The following is a 24,426-nucleotide window of genomic DNA, read 5'->3' as shown; positions in this document are numbered from 1 at the left end:
ATTGGAGTCTATATAGTATCATCTTCAAATAGCAATGTCTGGGATATTTCTCATCTGTATATATAATGGATGAGCCTGAAAGGGTTCTATTGCAATATTTCATGGTGATCCAATTGTGCGTGATAAGATACTGTTGACAGACAAGTAATAAGTCTAAACGTATGGTGGTTTAGTAGATACCTTACTTAGCATTGGGTTGAGAGCTCGTAATAGCTAGGGGTATTTCCTCCCCTTTGGGTAATTCCATTTGAATGCAATGCTCCCATAATCACTGTCATACTAATCGTGGCAGCCTTTAGGTACCCCTTGCACCTTCAAATACAGGACTTGGGTGGTATTCTCCGTTCAACTGTTCTCTTGACTTTAAGCTAGTCTATAAGTGTATTATCTACTAAGTGTTGAATTGACCAACTCTTTGATCATATCGCCTAAGCACTCATGATTTTAACATACTTACATGACAGTTGAGTTTAACCTCCTGCAGAATGTCTCACTTTGGATCTTTACGCTTGCATGCTTAGACACTTCTGGCGGATCCTCTTCATACTTCATTATATTGTCTGCGCTTAACAGTTTCCCCAAACTTGGGAATGTCCTACTTCTACCCCAGCATCTTTTATCTACCATATTCATTACTAATTATAAATCGCAAGGTTCTGAATATTAACCTTGATGTTTCGAAATGTCTATTTTGCTGAAATCAATTTCACCAATTCGTCCTTCTCACCACTGTGAGAAATCATCTCCTTGAATATACCGTTCTCAATCTCCAGCAACTCCCTTGGCGTACCAAACTCCGCGGTCACACCATCCTTGATCACTAATATCCGATCAAAGTCAACCACAGTGCTTAATCGATGGGCGATAACAAGCAGTGTCGAATCAGAAAATTCCTGACGAATGGAGTCTTGAATCAGTCTATCAGTCTCCATGTCGACGGCTGATGTCGCCTCATCCAAGAGAAGAACTTTTGGACGTGACAAAATCGCACGTGCAAGGCAGAGTAATTGTTTCTGGCCTTGCGAAAGATTAGAACCACCGGATGCGACCGGAGACGAAAGCGAGAGAGCAGAGTTTACATCTGAATCGTTCTCGGTGGCAGTAGGAGTAGATGAAACTGAGTGCTCGTCGAGAACGGCTTCAGGAGCTGGTGTGCCTGGATTTGAGGAAACGAGATGAACCCGTATCAACGCCTTTTGAAGCTCGTAGTCGCTGAACTGGCCAAAGGGATCGAGATTGGTGCGAATAGTGCCTGAAAATAGGAAAGGATCCTGTGGAATAATGGCCAGACGGGTGCGCAGATCCGAGAGTTTGATCTTGGAAATATCGACGCCATCAATCGTGATGCTGCCGGACCTGGTTTGAAGGAAGCGGAAAAGAGCCAGTGATAAGGTTGATTTTCCTGGTTCATGTCAGAACATCATGTCTGCAGATAGAAAGGGAAGTACGGGTGAAGAGCGAGCTCGGGGTCAGCTCATATGGGAACTTCGTTGAAACAAACTTACCTCCACCAGTTCTACCCACGATTCCAATCCGCTGATTGCGTTCGGCAGTAAAGCTCAAGCCCTTCAAAATAGAAGGCAGACCCTCCGCATAGCCCACTTCCAGCTTCTCAACCTCTATTCTTCCCTCCTCAGGCCAGCTTGCGCGCACTTCCTCTCCACCCTGGTTTTCGATTTCGAGATTTTGGTACTCGAAGATGCGCTCCGTGGCGTTCATATCAAGTTCCGTCTGAGTAGATACAGAGATGCCCCAGTTGATGGCATGCCCAAAGTTCAATGCAAAAGAGAGGACAAAGCCGGCTAAACTAGCATCGATATTTGGCGTGGTAACAACGAAAACGCCAATGACGGCAGCAAACATGGAAGCCGTAATGCCGATGCGAATCATGAGCCACATTCGAAAGGCGGTGAGGTACCAACTGCAAGCTGCCCAGTCATCAATAAGAGCGAATATCCTCTGTGTGAATTCGGGTGCCTTTGAGAAGGCTCTGAGGGTTGAGAGACCGCTGAGCGAAGACGCAAAGTGAGAGATGACGGGAGATTTGTTGGTAGACTCGAGTCTCTTGAGAGTTCGTGCTGCAGCCATGTATTGTTGAGCAAAGTAAGCACATGCCACGAGAAGAATGATGGCAATGATGATCATGAATGGCGAAACAAAAAGAGCCGCTACCAATATGCCAAGCATTTCCCAGGTCACAGTGGCGAAGTAATAGAAGTTTGAAGCCAACGAAGAGTCCATACTTGTGAAATCGCCAGTGAACCTGTTCAAAATTCTTCCAGTCGGCACGGTATCCAGCCATCGGAGGGGTGCTCGAAGTACGCTGCGCAGAATGCCCTGGAAAATCTTCCGCGATGCACGGAGTGAACCGGTGTAAATACAGTAGAGACGACTGACGGATATCAACACGGAGATTGTCGATATTAAGCAGTATACTCCAAGATAGAACCAGAGGCTTCTAGCCTGAGTCTCGCCTTGAAAGCTCGTAGCCACATTTGTCGCGTTAGCATAGTCCATTGGCTGGCTGAAGAATTGTGTCTGCAGTGTCTTCTTGTATTGATAGACCATAATGTGCATACTGTGGTCGACTTGCTCATATGAATTGGCCCATATTTTGATCCAGTACGTACGGCTAAGTGTGAGACTCTGGGCCACAGCGAAAAGAAGTATAAGAAAAGACCAGAAAGGGATTCCGCTGAAAGCTTTGAGGTATCCAGCGTAGACGGCCGTTTTGACTCTGCCAACCTCCCGCTTCTCGTCTTCAACAAGTTTCTTTGGAGCCGCCTTAGCCTTAGGTGTCGAATCCAGCGCCGGGGTTGTGGCAAGCTCTCCTGGTTTTGCGTTAACATCTCTGTGAGCTTCCTCAGCCTCATCTGCTTCAATTATGTGCTCCAGGATACCCGTGCGTCGCAGCTCCTCTACTGAGCCGGAGTGTTCGACAACTCCATTGACGAGATGCACAGCGTAGTCGGCACGCGGAAGGCATAGCGACGAATGGTGAGTGACCAGGATTCGAGTTCTCCCCTTTGCGAGCTCGCCGAGAAGTGCGTTTGCAAAGACATGCTTCCCAACATGCGCGTCAAGAGCGCTAAAGACATCGTCGATAATCATGATACCGGCCCTCGAGTACAATGCGCGTGCTAAAGTCAGTCGCCACTTCTGTCCACCGCTTAGAGTTACTCCTTGAGCTCCAACCTCAGTTTCATCGCCGTCTTCAAACAGACTGAGATCTCGGGATAGAGCACAAGCGTCAAGGACTTTCTCGTATCTAATAGGGTCAAACGGGAGGCCAAAGAGGACGTTGTTCTTGATTGTAGCGTTTTCAATCCATGGAGTCTGAGAAATAAAACAAACAGCCGTAGGAAGAATCCAATTAGCAGCCGTCGCTTTGCTATCGAATCGTTGATCGGGAGAAGGAGCTTTTGGGGCCTGAATATAACCACTCAAGACCTCCGCCTCACCCAAGATGGCTGAAAGGAGGAGTGATTTTCCAGATCCAGTTGGTCCGGAAATAACGCTTAGGCAGCCATTGGGAAAGTCAAGGTTGATCTTGCGCAGAGCAAAGCGGTCGTCGGTGGGATCTTCAGAACCAAAAGGAAAAGTGACGGTCGCATCGTGGAATGACACTGCAGGGCCCGGATGGACATTCTCCGTTTTGTTCGGGGCGCGAAAGAACTTGTCGATTCTGTCACAGCTCACCTTGGCATTGATGGCCGTAACCAACAACAGTGGAATATGGCCCACGATTCCTTCAAGGAACATGAATAAAGTAATCGCGGTGAAAGCGACGGAAGGTAGCAGTGTCCCGTTGATGTATGAATAGGTGGCTAAAGAAAGTGATGTCAAGACAATGGGAGTAAACTCTGAGGCAATCGCCATGTAAATGTTGTTGATTCTGGTCCTCCAGAGCATCGAAAGCTCCTCTTCGCGGATATTCGTAATCTTCTCTGTCCACTGAGTTTCGATTGCGGAGAACTTGATCTGTCGGATTCCCTGAAGAGCCTCAGTAATAATCGTTGACCTCTTGTCACGAAGCTTCATGAGAATCTTCTGGTTGCCACCGTATCGTGAAGCAAGAGCTCTGTTAATCGGAAAAAGGATCAAGATTCCCAACATTCCAGCGCACAGGCTTTGCCAGCCGACGAGATACAGCAAGAAGATGGTAATTATAGTGAACTGTCCTCCGCAGTTTACGTATTGCCCACTCTGGGATCCAAATCTTGCGATTGCGTCGCAGTCAACTGAGAACATATTGACAATGTCCTGCTGCGATCTCATGTTTGGTTGCTGGTCTTGCTCGTTTCCATCATCGGCTTTCTTGGCGTCTGGATCCGAAGACTCTTCCTTGGGGATATGAAGAGAATCCTCCATTCTCATCAGTTTTTCGTACATCATTCCGGTCAAAGTTGATCTCATCGGGACAACAATGTCAGCCGTCTCAGACCACATGACTCTGGAATCGACCAAGCGCGAGCTTATCGTAGCAGCAACAATTGCAGCAACCCATTTCCACGCGACGGGATCAATGATGTCGAAGTGTTCGCGAGTCTCGAGGTGACGAAGCAGTTGCAGGTTCGCAAAGGCGGGAGCGACGTCAAAGAAGTTTGTGAAAAGAAGAGCTCCCCAAATCCAAACGAACCGCGCTCGAAATTTCCAAATAATGTGCGCCCATAGCGGAAGGCGATCGGCCTTGAAGATGATGTCCTTGAAGCTCGCAGTGGCGTTTTCTGATCTCACCAAATGGTCCATTGTAGGTAGATCAGAATTCTCAAACTTCTCCGAGGCTGCTGCCCGAAGCACATTCATGCCCCAGTCGAAGCTAAATCTGGACCAAAGACTGAGTGTCCTCTGTGAGTCGACGATTCTTCCATCTGGGCCAAACACATCTGGGCGCCGTTTGATGGAAGCGATTGTTCCAATTAAAGCGACTGCCGCGCCGATCTGGGCCCATATCAAGATTGAAGTAATAAAATGCCTGTCTCGTTCGACATAATAGAGACGGCGGATTCCGTTAAGAGTGACTGAAGCGATACCAATGATCAAGAAACATGTTTTGAGGCTCGATGTTACGCTGTTGAATCTAGTCACTGGTTCAACTTCTCGCGACGCGACCAAGAAGTGCAAAAACAAAAGTAGCTAGACTCGTCAGCTTCGAGACCCAGATTCCCTCCCATTGAGGCTTACCCAGGCAAAGAACAGCCACCATGACCCCAACAGAGGTATCCCAGAATACCCAGGTTCAAATCTATGGTTGACGGCGGTGAAAATGGCGGCTGCACACGAGAGTGCAATTGCTGACAGTGCGATAACAAATATGGCAATAAATTGGGCTTTGTTGGAGAACCGAGCTATTGAGTCTTCATTTGCAGCTCCATCTTCATCCTCGTAGGTGAGCCCATTCTGCTGTGGATTCTTGGCACGGGCGATTACACGAAATCTTCCAAGATACGGAAAGGAGCACAGCGCGACGAGCAATGCCAGGCCTGCGACCGCATATTCTGGATCGTAATCCAGCCTCATCGTATGAGTCTAGCTGCTGTCTACATCACCATCTCACAACTTACAGTGGCAATCAGGATGAAAGCATCAGAGGGGGAAATTCGCTGGAATATATTTAAATAAAAATCACACCGATATAAATTACACCGATATCAATTTCGGGATTCTGATTCCGAGGAGGATTCTCGTCACCGCGTGAGTCAACGGGTCTGATCTAGACTCGATGTGGGAGGTACTTTTGTTTGCTTTGCCTCCTTATTCGTCAGCCTGGCCAGCCTTAGTACAAGACTTTTGGTGGTGGCTCCTATATAATTCACGCTTTTATACCGTATGAATGTTGTTATGGGCCTGTTGTGCGATGTTTATATTTCAACAAGCGCTTCCGATAAACCCTGCCAAGTTCAGGAATGTGCAATGCATACATGTATATACTCGTACATGTAGTTACTGACCAGCATCTGAACAGACGGAGCCTTGCCTGTGTGCAACCTGTAGGCAACAATTGAGCTGCCCTATCGACATCCTACCGCGCTAATGAATCCTAACGGGTATATGAAGTAGAGAGACGGCATAAGCTAGCGTTCTTAATATGTCCGGATAGCGATAATATTGAAGCATTAGTTCCGGCTGCTAAAGATGTCGGTGGAGAAGCCGTACACATCCCACGCGGTGGGAAGACACGAAAACTCATCTCCATCTCCATACTTGTACTAAAAGCACCAAAATCTGTATATAGAGGATACGCTCTGGCGTATTCTCCCCCCCACCCCCTTAATGCTACCGCAGCCGTTCTACCCGTTTGACTCCACCCTTGGTTGTACACTCGGAGTAATTCTCCCCAATCACACTGAGTACTCGGAGTAAGCAAAGCTGCTCCATGATCCTTATCCGCCTGTAGTGCATTCCATCGCTTCACAGGATGCTGGCAACCCTGAATCTTTGGACTCACTTCGGACGACTCGCTCTCTTATCGTATCTGCAATTGTAACTCCGGCCAGTCATATTTACGACGTCAAAGCATAATATTCTCTCAGAAAGAGACGATCTACTTGAAAAGACAACAGCCTTGATGATGTGGGTTTCCCTTTCTATCGAGCGAGACTTATCTGAGCTATGTTATGTGATTCAGCACATCCATTCTCATACAGATGTGGAAGCGAGCATACATGTAGGTAGAAGGGAACGTTTTTTGTGCTTCGCAAAGGCGGGGAGACAGGCTATAGTTCTGAACTGCGGTTGAAGTTGAAGAACCATTGTAAGTCCAATCGGAAAAGAAATGACTCAATGTTCCTTCACGGAGCTTGCGACTTTGACGCATCTTCATGCTCTGGGACGTTTATATCGCATTTACCCACTCGCACCGCGCCAAGCTCATTTGCAGGAAGTAAGTGACAGTGACAAGGCCTGATGCATATTCCATACTCCTGGCGCCAATCAATCTGCTATTTTGGTATATATGATCTGGGCGGCCTTGTTTGGTAGCAATCTCGGTGAATACAGTCTGACTTTAAATATAATATGCCCATGGCTGATTGCAGACCAACTACGGAGGATCGCCACATAACGACGGATAGATCGGTTGTGTAGACGTTCCAAAGCCCCCAAGAAGACTAAATTCTTCTCCCATTGTCGAATTTGGTCACTTAGGCTACTCTATGTTACTGATGATTTTCATTCCAAGATACCAGATATTCCTCTCTTCAGTTAAGATGGAGCATCTGTCTCATCGCTCTGTTCAAGGCCGTACTCTACTGACACGCATTTTCCCTGTGGTACCTGACAAGGGTTTCATGCAGTCTTGATCGAGTTCCGAGCCTCAATCATCGAGTGAACTTAAAAATTTCTCCGCAATGCGACTCTAAAAATGGGAGTATAGCTCGGCATGAATGAAGCATATAGTAAATTGCCTATTGCTAGCTTAGTGCTAATTTTGGGACTTTCTTAATGTAGGCGACAAGGGGGCGGATGCCGTTTCCCCCCTTGCGTTCCACCTCCCACGGTGAAGGGGTCATAACACTATATAATGTGTCAAGTGTTACGCTTGTCTGATGTATGCGAAATGAGGATGATGGATTGTAAGAAGAATACGAATTCATTTTTAGGTCGTGGTTGAGTTCATGTCATTTACGCTACATGTACGCACACAAACATGGCCCTACGCAGCGTCACATGCACGGCGAACACCTTGTTTGAATCATTTTGCGGACAAGACAGCATCCTTCACCCTCTTCACATGACCAGGGCGAAGCTTGATATACAAGAATACGTTTTGAATCCAGAATATTGCCCACGTGTGCCAAACCAGAGTCGCATCGACACACCGGGTTTGGGGAGCAAATGCCCAATTATTCCCGGAGCTGACTTGGCCGTGCACGTATCTCATGTCGGCGCTGACCATGATTTCGCAATTCTTATCTGCCCTTGCATCAGCCGTGATGACCAATCCAGCGGTGCATTATTATTCGCGACATATGGGCTCTGTCTCTGCTGACGCCAATCTTCCGTATCCGCCGTATGACATAGCCAAGACCTTGGTGATGTTCTGATCGTCTTGAGAGCTTAAGCTGCCTGTGAAACCTTCAATTCTCGAAATTAGTTCGTCGTAGCTTTATTGCCCCGTGCGACGGTACGCAAGCCAACGCCATGGCTCGTGAAGACGATGTCGAGACACAATCAACGCATGATGAAAACACACCGCTTCTAGTAGGAGAGCAATCCGAACAACCCCGACTGGAACAAGAAAACGACAAGAAGCCGACTAGCTGGTATCTATGGAGGATCTTCTGGGCTATTCTTGCCGCTCTTGTCCTTGCCGTGTTTATCAAGGGCTGGATTGAGGCCGATAGCGATGTCAACGTTAGTATCACGGACGCGTATTTGCTCGCAGCATCGCCTTGCATCTGACTAAAGCTTCTCAGTTTGACTTGGAGAAAGCGCTCAAGAAAGCGCTCGGAGGCGGCTTGAGCGGCGCCGCTGCCATGGTTCTGCAGGTCCTGCTTCTGATGGTACGGCCTCGCTCATTTCCTTTGTGATACTCGAAGCCGAGCTGTGACTAAGATTCTTGGTTCCTATGTAGCCTCTCCGAACGATCATGAACTATCAGTACCGCTTCGGAACCTCCTTCACCAGTGCCACGCATATACTCTACGCTGATGGAGGATTCGGCCGGTACTATTCGGGACTCGGAGCCGCACTGATACAAGGTGAGTTTCCTTAATATTTCTTTGTACTTATCCGCCTAGGACCGCTAATTTTGGTTACGTGAAAATATAGGACCTGTTGCAAGGTTTGGCGACACAGCTGCTAATGCTGGAATTCTGGCCTTACTGCAGTCCAATTCATATCTGAAAGACCTGCCTTCGCTTGGAAAGACTGTTTTTGCTTCTCTTTGGTATGCTTACATTTAAAACCTCCAACTAACATTGCACAAGAGTCACATTACTAAGAATATCTAACCCTAAGCGCTGCTGGGTTTCGCATGATCCTTACACCTGTTGATACCCTCAAGACTACCCTCCAGGCACAAGGCCCCAGCGGAACTGCTCTGCTTCGGCAACGCATCAAGCAACATGGAGTTGGAACTTTGTGGTGGGGAGCGTTTGCTACTGCAGGAGCAACATTCGTTGGCCATTATCCCTGGTTTGCAACGGTACGATTCAGCTCTGTAATCTCTGTTACACAATGATGACGAAATTGCTCACTCTACTGCAGTATAATCTGTTGACAGAAGTCATCCAAGAACCACCAAAGAGCGACATATTTCTTTGGTTGCTACGTCTGGCCTTTATAGGATTCGTCGCGTCTGTTATATCCGATTCTGTGTCCAACTCTTTGAGAGTGATAAAGACCTACCGACAGGTCAATGATACTAAAGTGTCTTACGGTAAAACAACTCCAGCTTTTCATTCGTCATTTTCTATGCCGCCTCGTTGTACTGAATCCATTTTACAGGAGAGGCTGTTCGATTGGTGGTTCGAGATGACGGAGTATCCGGGCTGCTTGGACGCGGACTGACGACGCGCATCTTGAGCAATGGTCTTCAGGGACTGCTATTTTCCATTCTATGGAAGCTATTTCTAGATATGTGAGTTTATTTGGACAATTCAAATCGTAAATAGTCTGCTGACCAAAATATGGATAGCTGGGAACAAAGGACAAAGTCCTAGTGGAAATTAAGGCGTGATTCTTAGGATTCTTCGACTGAACAAGCATGCGTAGGCACTTTACTCAACCTGGATCAATCAATGTATATGGTAAAAGACACGATACATGGGCAGATGAGAACAAAGGTCAGGCAATCGCGTCACAGACTAAACCCAGAATACAGTGATTAGTCGTATTACACACGGCGCCAAGAAATGGGTGCTCACGTAGTGTGAGTAAACAACTACAAAGCCTACATCCAAACGTCCAACTACATTTATATAAAAAAAACAATACCACCAACCAGTCTCACTTTGCCCAGCAGGGGCTCGTAGAGGTACTCGTTGAACAAGGAGGGAATCTATCCTTTCACAAAATTTCAGCGCTTGACTTGAAAGTAAAACAACTGGGATCGTCCTCGGTTTGGGTTGTTTCATCGACATCTCCATTCTCGTCACTGCGGCTGAAAGCGAGGGATGGCAAACAACTCTAATAGGGCGCGGCATCACCGACCCGTTCCGCACAAGGCGGTCTCGGCCCCATGCATTATTGACGGGTTGTGGAATGTGAGTCAATAGTATTCGGTACTATGTGTGTGAGTTAAGCTGCACACCGATCATGCTTACCTCGTAACGCTAACGGTGCTGATCAAGGTGGCCAGAAATATCCTCCCGACTTGACAAACAGAGGTACCCAAGTTATATGCGTATCTCTCTTTCTAGGCCCAGTGCTACCGTTATCTCTCTTGTACAGTACACTTCTTCCGCCTAACCTTCCCTCTCCGAGCTCGCCCTTTCGTCATCTTCTGACTCATCAGAGGAATGAGACGAGTTTGTATATTCGCTTTCTTCCTCTTCCTCAGGGCTGCTGTAATCTAGATCTCCCAATGGCAGGAACTCGAGGCGTTGGCTGAAGATGATTTTTTCAGCTCCCGTAGAATCTATGCGATCCCTGTCCCACATCACATACCCCCAATATAATAAGTCGTCTTCAAAAGTGCGTATGTTTGAGTACTTTTCCTCCCAAAGCATCACCCAGGCTGCAGGTGGTCGAAGGTTGGATTGATCCGATTCACCTTCTCCATTAAATGGAAGAGGTTCGCGCCGAAATTCCTTCCAATCGCGCTCCGAGCGGTTGATTCTTCGGTGTTTCCATTGCCAACTTGGCGACGAACAGGTAAAGTCTATATATTCCTCTGTTGGCCATGCCAATAACTCGTGCATAAGTCTGATGCGATGTGCGTGATCAATTGCAACAAATAAGATCTCACGTATGGGTCGTAGGCCTCGAGAAGCAGTACCATTGATGACATGGTCTTCCACACCTGAACCCAGTGATTGTTAGATGCATACATGCAACGCAAAATGGGGAATAGAGAAGGGGGAGTATTAACCACTCACTCCCTGTTAGCCGTTTCCCCCACGGATCCGGAGGAGTCACCTCTTCAAAAAGAGGGCTTGTCTCGTCAATCTCGTCGCCAAATCTTTGGCAAGTATGCCACCATGTCCACCAAGCGTAGTATTGGATGCACACAAACTCCTCAAATTCCCACGGTTCGAATAAGTCATGGACAAGTCCAAACACATCGTCACGGCTCATATATGGATGGCCAAACCTTGGTCTGCCTCGGCACTGCGCTCCGAAAAGATGACAGTACAGCTGGAAACGATACATTCCTCTCAAGATGCGCATGCGTTCAGTCACACTCAGGTCAACTTCTAGGCGGCTCGCCTCTGGGCCATCTCTTGGCGGCCGATCTCTCTGATAATCTGGATTGTGAGCAAGGTTTGACAGATTACCGAGAGTCCACCGAGCAAACACCTCAACAAGAGGGGCGACAATTGTTGTTTGAAAGGTCCACATGGCAATGATTGCCTCTTCACTAAGGTCTCCGAGGGACGGCCCCGCCTTCTCTGTTCGGAGCCTTTTTGCATAGGATTCAAGGAACGGCTGAACAACTCCAATATCCCTGATACCAGTCGTAAAGGGCGGGCTCGATGTCTGATACACTGCGTAAGCGTCCAGCAACGTGTTGCCAAGCATAGTCTTCAGCCCTCCATAGAGAATGCGAGGGCGATCTTGTTTAACCTGCCGGTAGAGGATTGGCGACGCGCATGCCAACGCATTGAGATCAGGCAAGTCGAGCCTCACCATCACATTATAGCGGATCAGCCAAGGAAGACTTTCGATGTGACTGCATGACGGAGAGCCATCCACAGGAGTAATGCCCTCCATTCTAGATCATATAGAGGAGTTACCCACAGAGGAAGTGTTTGTGTTTTTTAAAAAAAAAAGCGGGAGGAAACATGGAAGAGATTTCAAGTTCTTAAAGCTCCCAAGATAAAGCTTTGATGGGCCCGCGCTCCTCTATCGGAAGGGGATGTCGGATGCCAATGAGGTGCGTGCGCATAAAGTAGGCGCAGGCTAGAATGTTCTACAGCTAATCATCGTTTCAGCTAATCCAGCTTAATGAGTTCATTGGTCTCATCACTTATTCCCATGTTCGTCTTTTTAGTTTCCATAGACTAGGTAAAAGCCTCTACGCTATGTTGACTCTGTTTGCAGAGGGGAGGCTAGAAGCAAGGGCATCATTGCGCAGACATGAGCGCCAATAATACGGAGTACTGCAGGCTCTAGCCTATTGCCTTACACGGGTCCTCCGCGGGAAAGGATTTACGGCTGCCAACTGCTTTATTATTAGAAGCGGTACACTGCATACACGTGGGTGACACAGTGTTGGGCCGTGTGAAAGGGTCAATTACCTGTGGTCTGATGGACGAAAAGCTTCCATTGCATCTACGAGGCGGTGAAGTATGCAAACTGCCGTCTGCAAGTGAAGTGGCTCCAGAATATTGTTCATCATCTCGATTAATGTTCACCTTTCAATATCGCAACTGGACCTCAGATATGCCAGGCGAGCCTAACACGTAGATCAGCATAATTGCCATCCAATACCCAAGTACTTAGGGGGGGAAACGACAGATTTGTAAATCAAAATTAGCAGTAGTATACCTATTCATTTACTACTCGCGGGCGATTGTACAAAACGAGTGCATAAAGGTAAACAGGCTAGAGCACAACAGCAGAACCGCGCCGCATCCTTCTATTACCGCATAAATCTCCTGCAAAAAAAAGGGGAAAATAAAATGAAAACAAAGTCCTTTCTACTGTACTGCTTGTGGTTCGAGAAAAAGAATTCCGAGCCTCATTCCAGTATGTCTAATCTGCATTTGAATTCCCCATCACGATCACTACATACCTCTATGCCCAAGCCGGTGAATCTTCCCGACTCGTTTTGCCCAGTCGTTCATAGTTTCCCTATAGATTGCCATCTGCTCCTCCATTTCTCAGCAGCTGAGCCTATTGTTGGAGATGTCGACAGCTTTCTGAACCTCCGCAATTGCATTTTTATGCTTTTTCGCCCTGGCACCCTCGGGACCTTGGAAGTATGTATTTCGCTCCCAGTCGAGGACATGTTTTTTGATGTCCGCAATATTCTCATACCACGAATTGGCAGCATTATCTGCTGTTGCCTGCCAATTGATGTGCTTGTTCCAGATATTCTTCATCTTCTTTTCCTCACCGGGCACTTGAATCGTCCAAAACTCCCACTCGATTTTCTTGAAATTTGGGTCCTTCTTCAAAGCAGGAACACGATGCAAGTCGTAATCCGCCTTTCGCCAATTAGTAAGTTCGTTGAGAGCACCTGATGCCAATTTGGCGTTGCTCCCGTCGTTGCCCATCTCCTTTTTGCATTTGGCCAATACTTTGGCAACTTCCTTTAGCATATCGGTATAGCTATTTTTTGCGGAAGGGGCGATATTACTCGGAGTCTTCCATCGAGGTTTCATTGCATATCGCCCTTGTAAGTCCAGAATTGCACCTGCCGTCTTCCACAGGGTGCCTTTTGATGTAAGTTTTGGAGTCGCTCCCTGGGCGTTACCGTTTCTGTTACTTAGTTCAAGAAATTCGCCAAATGTCAGGGTCTGATCTTTGCCACTTCCTTCTTTCCTGGGACAGATTTGAAGATTATTGATGCTGAAGGTCTTATGCTTTTCTCGAGCATATTCAATCTCCGCCTGATAAGCGTACCAGACGAACATACGCTCATAAGCGCCACGAATACCACCGGCAGTGGCTTCGATGGTAAGGAGGCAAATAGCAAGGCAGAGGGAAATCTTCATTGTATGAGTCGGGGAAAATGTGCCGAATTGGAAGGGGAAAGTCAATAGAGTTGCGTATTAGGCTTGACAAATGTGAGATATAAATCGAGAATTGAATGCGTGAACTTTCAGTCTATTTATACATGAAGCGCGTAGAAGACTGCGGAAGATTTATTCTACACCATCGTAGAGGATGAATGCCCCATCTCTGTCCATACTACATGCTCAATGACAAGGGTTTCCATGTATCATATCACTCATGAGCCGCACGTTCCTAGAAATGAGGCCACGAGGGCCAAGCCACCATGCGATTACCCTATCTCATCGGAATGGCCGCTTGTTTGCTGCCTCATATCTGACGACACCGTGCCTACGCACGTTCTCAGCTTGCCTTATCTGGTAACCACTCGTTTTGGCTGATGAAAAGGGGCTCTTGAGTTGTCTCGGGAATGTTGCTTTTAGAAATAACAAAAAGCTGACACACACATTTTCTTATATTTTCCAATCTCTGCTTCAATTACTTGATCTCACTCAAGTCCTGCATCATTTAGACCATTTACCTCTAGAAGCACTAATTCTTTGTTACCTCGGCTTGTTTGACATTCATCTTCTCTTCCAAGCTTCTTCTCTCTCCCTTTTCTCTCATACTTTGGACATACAAATATCCACAATGTGGTGGTGGTGTCAGTCCTCTCTAGTCCTGATTGGACTGACTATCACCATCGCTTTTGCCCAATCAGCCCCCCCTGAAGCTATTTACGACTCACAGAGCCGTCACTGTCCCGCTCCCTGTAGCGACAATATTCGCCTTGATTGGAACGTGTATTCCTCCCTAGAGGCCATGTCACTCTGCAACAAGCCCATACTCTTCGATTTTGCGATTCATTCTCCTCTGGATACATCTGAGTCTGCAGTCAAATTCCGTGCATGTACTGCAATCGCTTTCAATGACAGACAACAAGCTAGTCTAATGCCTCACATTCGCGAGCTCAATGGGAAACATGGACCAAAGGATCTCCATCTCACCAACGCTGTCATGGCATTGTGGTCTTCCGAAAACCCAGGGCATAGGGGAAATGTTGCGGCAACCTTCGGCAGCCTTCGCAATAATCTGCTCAGAATCATCGACCCAAACCAAGAAACCATCATTTTCGCCTAGTAAGTTTAAATTTTCTTGTTCTTTTTCTCCATCTCTCTCCCTTTTTTGACAATTCAACCCTCAATTTAGTCTGAATAATACAGTGATTGGGCTTTACATCGGCGCCAAGATCGACCCAGCCAGTGCCATTTCATCTCTTGATTCACAACTTTCAGGTGTCCAGCACGCACGTGTTTTTTCTAAAAGCATTATCCAAATCTGTGGCAACGAGCGAAACTCAGATCATACGTTGGGCCTTGCAATCAGCACCGAGAATGACCTTGTCGCTGTTCAAGATGATGTCAGATCTTGGAGCAGGGCAAAATGCGTCTCGACCGACGATTCGACTGGAAGAATATTCATGGGCTTAAGTCTTCAGGAACAATCAATAAAGTCGGAGCATTTCCGAATCCGACACGCTGGTCCTCATCTTCACTTCAGAAGCCCAGATTTGCGACCAAAGCCCAAGGCAAGCGGAGAGTGCACCACTTATTCTATCAAGGTCTGTCTCTGATCGACTAGATGTTCACGGGTATCGCAATTGAGCTGATATATATATTTCATATAGAACAGTGACACATGTGCAGATATCGCTGCTTCTCACGGCCTCAAAACGACCGACATTGACGTTTTCAACAAAAAGACTTGGTAATCTCCTTTCCCACCTTGGATTCTCGACAATACATATGTTGAGATCGTTAACCGATGCTTCTTAGGGGCTGGATTGGCTGCGAACCCCTTTTTGTCGGGCAACTTATCTGCTTAAGCAAGGGCAATCCTCCTCTTCCAGCACCCATGTCTAATGCAGTATGCGGACCAACCAAGCCTGGGACCAAGGCTCCTCCAGCGGGAGTCGACTTCGTCACCCTTAACCCGTGCCCTCTGAAGGCTTGTTGCAATATTTGGGGAAGTTGCGGTACTTTTGATAGCCCTATCTTGGCAGCTGGAGGTTATATCAATTTACTGACGAGACATAGGGACAACAAAAGAATTCTGTACCATTTCCAAGACCAAAACTGGGAACCCTGGCACATCCCGGCGTGGGGAAAATGGGTGCATATCCAACTGCGGTATGGATATCGTGAATAACAAAAAGGCGCCCGACAGTTTCAAGAAGGTAGCGTATTACGAGTCGTGGAATCTCGATCGCTCGTGCATGCGTATGGATGTCCGAACGATTGGCGACATAGATGAAGGATACACCCACTTACATTTCGCATTTGTTAACATCACCAAGGATCTCAAGGTGAGTGTCCAGGATCCTCGCAGTCAATTTGAACACTTTAAGAGCCTGAGCGGCATCAAGCGTATTGCTGCCTTTGGCGGCTGGTCGTTTTCTGTGGGGTTGGACACCTACACGACTCTACGTCAAGCAATCAAGCCAGAGAATCGCGAGTTCTTTGCAACTCAGGTGGTCGATTTTCTCAAAAGCAACAAGCTGGATGGCGTCGACTTTGATTGGGAGTATCCCGGCGTGAGTAACATCCCAGTAGACCTCTGACGACGACTAACACAACGACCAGGCTACCGATCTTCCCATTCCCGCTGGATCTCCAGATGATCCTGCCAACTATCTCAAGTTCTTGCAGCTCATGAAGAAGAAATTACCAACCGCAATGACGCTTTCTATTGCCGCTCCTGCGTCGTACTGGTACCTCAGAGCATTCCCCATAGCAGAGATCGCCAAGACCGTGGACTACATTGTCTACATGACCTACGACCTTCATGGTATGTGTTCAAATACCACATAGTTTGCAATTCATGGACTAAGCGTGGAAAACAATCTCAGGGCAGTGGGATTTCGGTAGTCGATGGGCCGCTGATGGATGCCCAAAGGGCGGCTGCCTGAGATCTCATGGTATGACTACATCACATTTCCCGTCTTTCTTGGTATCTTCTCTGACAAGTCTTACCTAGTCAACATGACGGAAACCTTGAATGCACTGGCCATGATTACAAAAGCAGGTGTTGAGGCCAGGCAGATCGTTGTTGGCGTCGCATCTTACGGGCGCTCGTTCAAGATGATGGATCCCAAGTGCAAGGGTGCAACGTGTCCCTTTGTTGGACCACAGCCTGCCGCTACCAAGGGAGAATGCACGAATTCATCTGGCTATATCTCAAATGCTGAGATACTAGATATTGTGGACAAGAAAGAGGCTTACTCTGTTCAAACATGGTACGACGAGAAAACCGACAGCGATTATCTCATCTACAATAGTAAGTGCAATCACCCTTTACATCCTATTTGATCCGTTGAGTATAAGTGCTAAGCTGGATAGAGACGCAATGGGTCGCTTATATGAGCAAATCTGTCAAGGACTCTAGGATAAAGAAGTACCAGGTATGATGACAGACAAGCACCGCCCCTCCGGACGCATTTACGTATCTTTGTCTAATATAAACATTCTAGGCTCTTAATTTCGGTGGTATTTCCAACTGGGCGGTCGACTTGGAAGATTGGTGGCTGGACACTTACGACATAGACGGAACCGAAAAAGAGGACACGGATGGTCTAGACGAACTTTTCGATACTTGTGATGATACTTATGATGCTCTCGAAGATATCCCAGAGGACCTGGATGATCGCTGTGCTTCATTTTACATCCTAACAGTTCTTTCTTCTCAATTATCAAATGCGCTTCAGGCCTACAAAGAGGTCTCAGAAGGGTATGATGAAAAGGTACGCTTATGGCACATCCCCTCTTATTCCCTTGGCATTAATATTGGTGCCTATTGATTAACGAGCAAAGTTCCGATGGTATGCTGAATGGGTTAAAGACGGCATAAACGATGATCTCTTCGACTTCATGGGCTTCAACGGAGAAGGCAACAACTACATGGACTGCAAGTGGAACTTGATGAATAACGAGATTGAAGGAGCCGGACCCTGCACAGAGTTGTCACATTTACCTCTTGCTCCCAATACGGGTGCCCGTTTTATCGAATATTCGCTACGAGACGAGGACGGCTTTTATAAGGCGATCCTAGACACGCATAACATCGAGAAGGACTGGGTCACTTTTGAGACTTATGCCGTCCCTGATCCTTGCGGATGTCAGGCCCCGCCACCCATATGTCCATCTACCCACTGTGGCGACCACTACACCGTGTACAAAAACTTTCCACGTCGTATCAAAGATGCATCCAAGATCGATGTGCCCAACCCGAAAAAGCTCGTGGATGAGGCCATTCCTAAAATCGAAGAGCTTGCGGACCTGTTGGCCTGGACTATCCCGATGCTCCGCATGGGCGGCCTCGACGCGAACAATGAGGACCCAGCCATTGCCTTTAGCATGCCCGTGTTCATGCTCGAAGACGCAGTTGAGTCTATCAAGAAGATTAAAGAAATAGGAGAGAAGGAGAAGGAGTCAAAGAAGCGCGATCTTATACTGAATATTCTTAACATTGTCTTCTCCGTCTTGGCGTTTGTTGGTGATTTGGCCCCCGCCCTCGGCGCAGCATCCTTCATCGGACGTGGTTTGAAGATCGTTGGAGAGATTGGAGAGATTGGTGAGCATGCACTTTCGATTGTCGACATTATAGACGATCCTCTTTCCGCACCGTTTGCTATCCTTGGAATACTCCTCGGTTCCCCAGGCGTTAAGCGTAAGGGAGCGCGTGAGGGTTTCAAATCTGCTGGCGATGCGCGTCGCGCTCTTGACGAGAGCAAACTCAAGTTATTTTCGAAAGAGTTTCGGAGGAAAGACGATCTTGTGCATCAGATTATGAAGCAAAGCAAAGCTTGCAAATTGTAAGATGCCGCTGATCTCGTGAGCAAGTACAGTCGGGGCGCAGCGACGAGCAAGGAGCATTGCCATGCGCACTCTACAAATGTCATCTCAAAAATACATGTAGCTAGACTAGACATTGCTTGTTAGTCATAACATTAGGATATCTTGTCGTATTCTCTCTGAATGATCTTGATATCATGAATGTGTGCAAACACTTCTGATGTATCATCGTTGGTGTCTGACTCGAAGCGAAGACTTCAAATATGACATAGAACGTGCCCCACCACGAAGCCCTGCGAGTGTATTGACTTTGGTTGGCCTTCTCAAGGGATGCATTGATGCTTGTGAGCTTATACGTGCTGCAAAAACCACGAGAAGGATCTAGAGAAGCTCAATCTGAAGCTCTCACTCGAGCAATGTCGCCTTAGGAGCTGGGGCAAGAGCATGGGACTGGTTCGTGAGCCTGAGGAGGATCAACCAAGTCTTCTCGAACATTTCGAATTTTGTTCTGTGGTACAGCGAGCTCTAGAGCTCATAATCGAATTACTCACAGACTCAGAACGGCTAAGCAGCCGATATGGAGCCAAATGGGCCGTAGTTGAGGAGGACGTCCAATCGACTGCCAAGTCTAGGAGTGTGTCAAAGCTCAAAGCTGCTTTCAAGCGGCTCACAATCACCGACAGCACCCTTGAACAGGCAATGAAAATGAAGCACAAGTCGTTCTGGGTCATACACGATTGAAAAAAATACGAGAACCTGATTATTGAACTGCGAGAACTGGTAGATGGTGTCGAAAAGGTTACCAAAGACCTTGTCGGACGCGAGCGGCAGCAGATTTTAGTCATCTCTCGAATCAATACCATTAACGACATTCGAACCCTCAATATGCTCACTGAGGTTTGCGAAACCGATTACCCTGCCATCTCAGAGGCTGCGTCGATTCGCGCCGACACAATATCGATGGTTACCACCCAAAAAGGGAAGATTATTGGCTGGATCGATGATATCGGTGAGATTATCTCGACAGACAACCAGATGGGAGTCACGGAAGAAATGGAGTCTTGGGGATTTGAGAGCATTCCGAGAACAGTACTTGGGGTTGCTCAAAATCTCTAGGACACAGGAAGCCTCCGGAATTGACCAATCTCGAGGCCCGGATCAACTCTCACGCAACTTGAGTGAAACCTTAGAGTATGTGAAGACGGTCAAAGCTCGTTTCCATGCGCGGCCTATTTTATATGACCGCTTTATCGACACATTACACACTCACAAACGGAATATGCTTCCTATTGAAGAGGTCTATGACTCTATGGCTAATATTTTGGCTTCTGACCCAGATCTTATGGAAGGCTTCAAACAATTTCTGCCTATTTATTGGTCGAAAAACGAGGCCAAAGCTTCTCAAGATCAAGCCAGTAGCATCAAAGCACCAATCATTACTGAAGCTCTACACTTTTTGGATTATGTCAAAGAAACTACAGACAACAGACGCTACAACAAGTTCATAGACATATCGATGCGTTTTAAGCATCAATATATCGGCACTACGGATGTGATGACACGAGTCATGCTTCTCTTTCATGACCGCCACGATTTATTACAAAGGTTTAACTTTCTCTTGCCGCCTGGGTACATTATATTTGGCGAGGAGGGCGCTCCTCAAGCGACAACCCCTCAAGGCCATACTTGGGATATTGCTAGTCTCATAGCTACAACAACCAACAATGAAGCCATTATCCTCTCGGAGGAGACAGCATCAGCGCGAACGAATGCCCAATTACGCGAAAAGTCCGGAAGGCGCTACAGGGTCAAGCGCCTCTCTAGGCAGCTTGACATGAATAGTCTTGTAGCGTTAAGCTACTATGAGGAATTGGTTCTCTTCCGCCGAGATTTGCAACGTGAAGTGCTTGTTTTCCCTTCTACCTTAAGTCTGGCTCGTCAACATGTCGTGCGCACGTTGTCACACCGCCTGGGGTTATCATATAATAAATTCGTCGGGGAAACAAACCAAATTGTCGTGGGTCGCTTGCCTCAGCAGCCTTCCAGCGGTCTTACGCCACTGCGAAGACCGTTCATGGTGAAGAGTCTGAAGCATAACAGCCGTACAGCGATTGATTCAGGGGATGCAAATGCCAGCTGGGAACTTGAAGAACATATCTTGAATGATGTTACAGCGTTGCAGACTTTCTTCCAAGGCGAATTCTGAAGTGCCTGAATACAGATGCATTGGGTTCAAGCCATCGGTTAGAGTGAAGGATATCCTGTAGCACACTCTGTGAGTATCAGTGATGTAAAAACCAGTTGCTTGCATCTCCAATAACAATCTGGTCACCCATCACGATGTTGTTCTCGAACCGTCATTCTATCTTTACATCTCCTTCACCGCAGAAAATGAAGTCTTTGCAGTCAACATTTCCTCCCCACCGTGTGCCCTGCTTTGATTGGACAGAAAGGCTGCGTGACTAAGCGAAATCAAAAATTTCAAGACCCACGCGCCAGAGCGTATAAAATTCTTCGCCGTCGCGCTTAGAGCTTCGCTCTTCTTTTTCTTTTTCTTTTCTTCGTGCGGCTGGCATAACCTGAAAATATTACCCGTGTTGCTCAAGTCCTTCATCAGTGGATACATTGCAGCGTCAGTTATGCCCCAGAGAAATTATAATTGCAAGCCGGCCTTCTATTCGTTCTGGTTCCCATGGCTTTAAACGCGGGATTCATGGATGGAGGGCTGGACATATCTTCCTCTTTGCCTCTTTGCTTTGTGACTTGTGTAATTGATGCTTCAAAACGAACATGTCGCGTATCGAGAATATCTTGTCAGCCTTGAACTAGATCAGATTGGTTTGATCATTGTTTCATGTTGTGGCTCTAGCCCAACATGCGTTGTCGGAAGTCAGAATGCTCCTCATCGCATGTTCGCAAGGCTGCATAATCATCACCCCTACCGCTGGACAACGTATTGCCCCCTGCCAGCAAGGGCATAGATGTAGAATCCCCAGTATCAGGCGGCACCACTATGGACTGGTTTAAGGCGTTCAAAGTGCGGTTCTGGTGTGAAAATACTCGCCCCTTTGTATCCCTCTAAGGGTGGCGTTGAACCAATGCTGCAGGCTATGCAACTATTACCAGCCAGATAGCGGGTGAGAACATCCAGCATATTTGACGAAGTAAAGCCTGTGTTTCATTTCCCGCGCGGGATGCTCTTAACGAGTAATAAAAGTTTACAGCAGGTGTTGTGAAATAGCTGTCCTCCTCCCCTTCCGGGCTTTAACACCCCCAGATTTGAGGTGGCTCATGCAACTCACTCAAACCACCTAAACTAAATATGTACACCCTGAATGGAAATGCTTTTTCTACCACAAGTCTTTACGACGGATCTTTATTTGGCACTGCTTCCTTGGAGGTTGCAGTAAGCGATAGTTGCATCAGCAGTCGAGTGGTACACTGGCATTCTATTGACTAGGGCGAACAGTAGCCTAAGGTGGCGTACTTGTTGATTCTCTACTCATGAATGCCATTATTGCCTAATCATAACAAACCGCCAACCATAAGAGACCTTGAGACTACCAAAAGTTCTCTAACGATGTCTCAAATTACACAATCATCTCACTTCTCTGGAGCTAGAGGAGGCTTCTCAGTGCCGCCCATACCACACCATGATGACCATTTCCATCCAGGTATGGATGGGTAGATAGTAAAAACCTGTTTTTTGAGTTGCCACGTCGTCGAATGACCTGATCATGATTTAGGTTCAAATAGGCTGGTTACTTGGGAGCATCAGCCCGGTATGTAAGATATGTCTAAATATTTGTAGCCCCTGATAATCTGATGGGAGCCAACATTAAAGCAACTGGTAAATCTAATTGTGTTGGACATAGTCATGACAAAAGAGGATTATGTTGATCCATTAACCCAAATAACCCTCTTCGTCTATCAAAACTATATACATATCGTCATTCTAAAAAGAAAAAGAATATTACTTTGGTCTACTCTACCACACCAAGTTCGTGCAAAATAGACCATACTTGGCCAACTCCGACAGGGAGTAATAAGTAAGCGTCGTCTTGGTTTGGATTTGTGGGTACGAAGATCTTGAGCGCAGTTGATAGCGGCGCAATCTTCTGTTTTTCTTCTTGGAACTTCCGTGAGCTTTCCATACCACAGAGAAGAAGATCAGGAAGTCTTGAGAGAGACTCATATCGAGCTCCGCTGAAGTTGACATAACGCCCTTCTTCTGAGAGTGCTGTGAATAGGAGTTAGCCATCTTTCCTTACATGAGCACGGTATTCAACCCAAGACTGCGGCTTACCTTCTACATCCCTAGGAAATGGTTTCCATTGTGTATCAAGCTGCTCCGAGAACTCTGGAAGGGGTTAGCGTTCCGGTCGATAACGGTCTAAAATGGCTTTGCTTACCACCCAAGAAGTTTTGAAGCATGGTACATTTGGCATGCTTTTGCCTTAACCGATCCAAATCAGCAGCCACCGCTGGAAGCAACGATGCTGCCTGAGCAGCACATCTGGGGGCATATCTGATCAAGCCATCGAAGGTGGAGCTGCTAATCTTCCTCCCTCCTGACCAATGCCTCATCGGAAATGCCGTAGCCCACCAAATGAGTGTGCGTGGATCCAATGTTCGTATACGAGCAGATCTTTCGCGAGTGCTGGCAATCTTGGTCTTCATTGATGCTGAAGCCGAGCTTCTGCTGTCTTTGACGAAGATCAGCTCGAGGTTGTGGGAGAAATGGCTGGGCGCGTAACCCCTTTGGAGCGTTTCCAAGACCCGAGCACGACCGTCAACTAGTAAATTCTGAATCATGATGAAAAATAAAATCGGGTTTTGAGGGGTTTTGAGGAGGAAGGATGCGCTTGATTGTCGCACTGGAGGTGCTGGAGGTGTCGTGTCTCAAGCATGTGATGGGTCTGGATTTCCAAGACTGTTATACGAACTAGTTATAAAGTTTGGCATTCCCTTTATCTGGAGATTTGAGCCTGATGTGGACAAGGATCCTAAACCAGTTACACGATGGCAAAGCAATAGTGCGCCCTTCCAACATGACTTTGGCCTCCCTGCATATCCACTAAACTGATCCTGTGTACCTGGTCAAGGATAGTCAGGCGAAACTAGTCCACGGCTGCGTAGCTTTTCTTACGGAGGTCACATTAACTGAATCTGATTCTCAAACTGCTTTAACTCAACTAATTTACATTTCGGCGGCATTTCTATGACGAGCCTCAACCTCTACAGAAACTGACAGTCACGCTATTTTTACTCAAGTGACTAATAACCTTACGTTAGCGAAGAGCAGCTGTATATGTATCAATTAATTCTGCTGCCTAACAGCACATATTTTGTATCGAATACGTTTACAGGGAATCCAATTATGAGAAACCCCCTAAAGCAAAGCAGTCTCCTATAGTATTGCCCAATTAGGATATAATAAGCTTTGAAACTGCCTTGTGATTTTGCTCAAACATCAGAGCAATGAAAGAACACTCTTTACTTGTTAACTGTCGAAGTTTTCGATTCATCTCTATTAGTTGCATAGTTGGTAACTTCTCTTTTAATCCACAACATGCATACATTCTGAGAGTGTGATGCTCGAATTATGAATAGATGTAACTATATCATTCATTCCGGAGATGCCAACTTCACAAATGTCCTATTTTGGACTGAAGTTGGTAAGATGAAGGAAAGAGTAAGGTCAAGTCACCTTCTTTCTACGCTAGTAAGGGGTGGTCGAACGAGGCGAGCG

General features: G+C 46.9%; 6 protein-coding genes across 6 annotated transcripts; 2 read left to right on the top strand and 4 right to left on the bottom strand.

The window, feature by feature from the left end:
• Positions 1-686: 686 nt before the first annotated feature.
• On the bottom strand, positions 687-5,520 carry Triagg1_273 (uncharacterized protein; the record flags this gene model as incomplete). The annotated part of the gene is made up of 3 exons (XM_062897731.1): positions 687-1,402; positions 1,506-5,136; positions 5,185-5,520. The coding sequence occupies 3 exons, from the start codon at positions 5,518-5,520 to the stop codon at positions 687-689; spliced, it is 4,683 nt and encodes a 1,560-aa protein (XP_062760623.1).
• A 2,622-nt stretch (positions 5,521-8,142) lies between these two features.
• Triagg1_272 (uncharacterized protein) lies at positions 8,143-9,513 on the top strand (the record flags this gene model as incomplete). The annotated part of the gene is made up of 6 exons (XM_062897720.1): positions 8,143-8,355; positions 8,418-8,504; positions 8,576-8,702; positions 8,773-8,890; positions 8,962-9,148; positions 9,451-9,513. 6 exons carry the CDS (start codon positions 8,143-8,145, stop codon positions 9,511-9,513), a joined length of 795 nt encoding a protein of 264 aa, XP_062760622.1.
• Positions 9,514-10,409: 896 nt separating this feature from the next.
• On the bottom strand, positions 10,410-11,877 carry Triagg1_271 (uncharacterized protein; the record flags this gene model as incomplete). Its single annotated transcript, XM_062897709.1, has 2 exons — positions 10,410-10,966; positions 11,043-11,877. The coding sequence occupies 2 exons, from the start codon at positions 11,875-11,877 to the stop codon at positions 10,410-10,412; spliced, it is 1,392 nt and encodes a 463-aa protein (XP_062760621.1).
• A 1,112-nt stretch (positions 11,878-12,989) lies between these two features.
• Triagg1_270 (uncharacterized protein) lies at positions 12,990-13,826 on the bottom strand (the record flags this gene model as incomplete). Its single annotated transcript, XM_062897698.1, has 1 exon — positions 12,990-13,826. The coding sequence occupies one exon, from the start codon at positions 13,824-13,826 to the stop codon at positions 12,990-12,992; it is 837 nt and encodes a 278-aa protein (XP_062760620.1).
• A 649-nt stretch (positions 13,827-14,475) lies between these two features.
• Positions 14,476-20,880, top strand: Triagg1_269 (CAZyme family GH18; the record flags this gene model as incomplete). Its single annotated transcript, XM_062897687.1, has 13 exons — positions 14,476-14,963; positions 15,034-15,445; positions 15,512-15,591; positions 15,660-15,859; positions 15,921-16,417; positions 16,467-16,671; positions 16,780-17,160; positions 17,223-17,284; positions 17,354-17,623; positions 17,694-18,694; positions 19,103-19,400; positions 19,473-19,732; positions 19,791-20,880. The coding sequence occupies 13 exons, from the start codon at positions 14,476-14,478 to the stop codon at positions 20,878-20,880; spliced, it is 5,244 nt and encodes a 1,747-aa protein (XP_062760619.1).
• Positions 20,881-22,657: 1,777 nt separating this feature from the next.
• Positions 22,658-23,489, bottom strand: Triagg1_267 (uncharacterized protein; the record flags this gene model as incomplete). The annotated part of the gene is made up of 3 exons (XM_062897675.1): positions 22,658-22,914; positions 22,981-23,034; positions 23,087-23,489. 3 exons carry the CDS (start codon positions 23,487-23,489, stop codon positions 22,658-22,660), a joined length of 714 nt encoding a protein of 237 aa, XP_062760617.1.
• Positions 23,490-24,426: the final 937 nt, after the last annotated feature.

The sequence above is a fragment of the Trichoderma aggressivum genome, assembly GCF_033847375.1.
Source record: "Trichoderma aggressivum f. europaeum strain CBS 100526 chromosome Unknown scaffold_001, whole genome shotgun sequence".
Taxonomy (NCBI): Eukaryota; Fungi; Ascomycota; class Sordariomycetes; order Hypocreales; family Hypocreaceae; genus Trichoderma; species Trichoderma aggressivum.
Note: the sequence above shows the minus strand (reverse complement) of the source record. Positions and strands in the feature narration are given on the sequence as shown.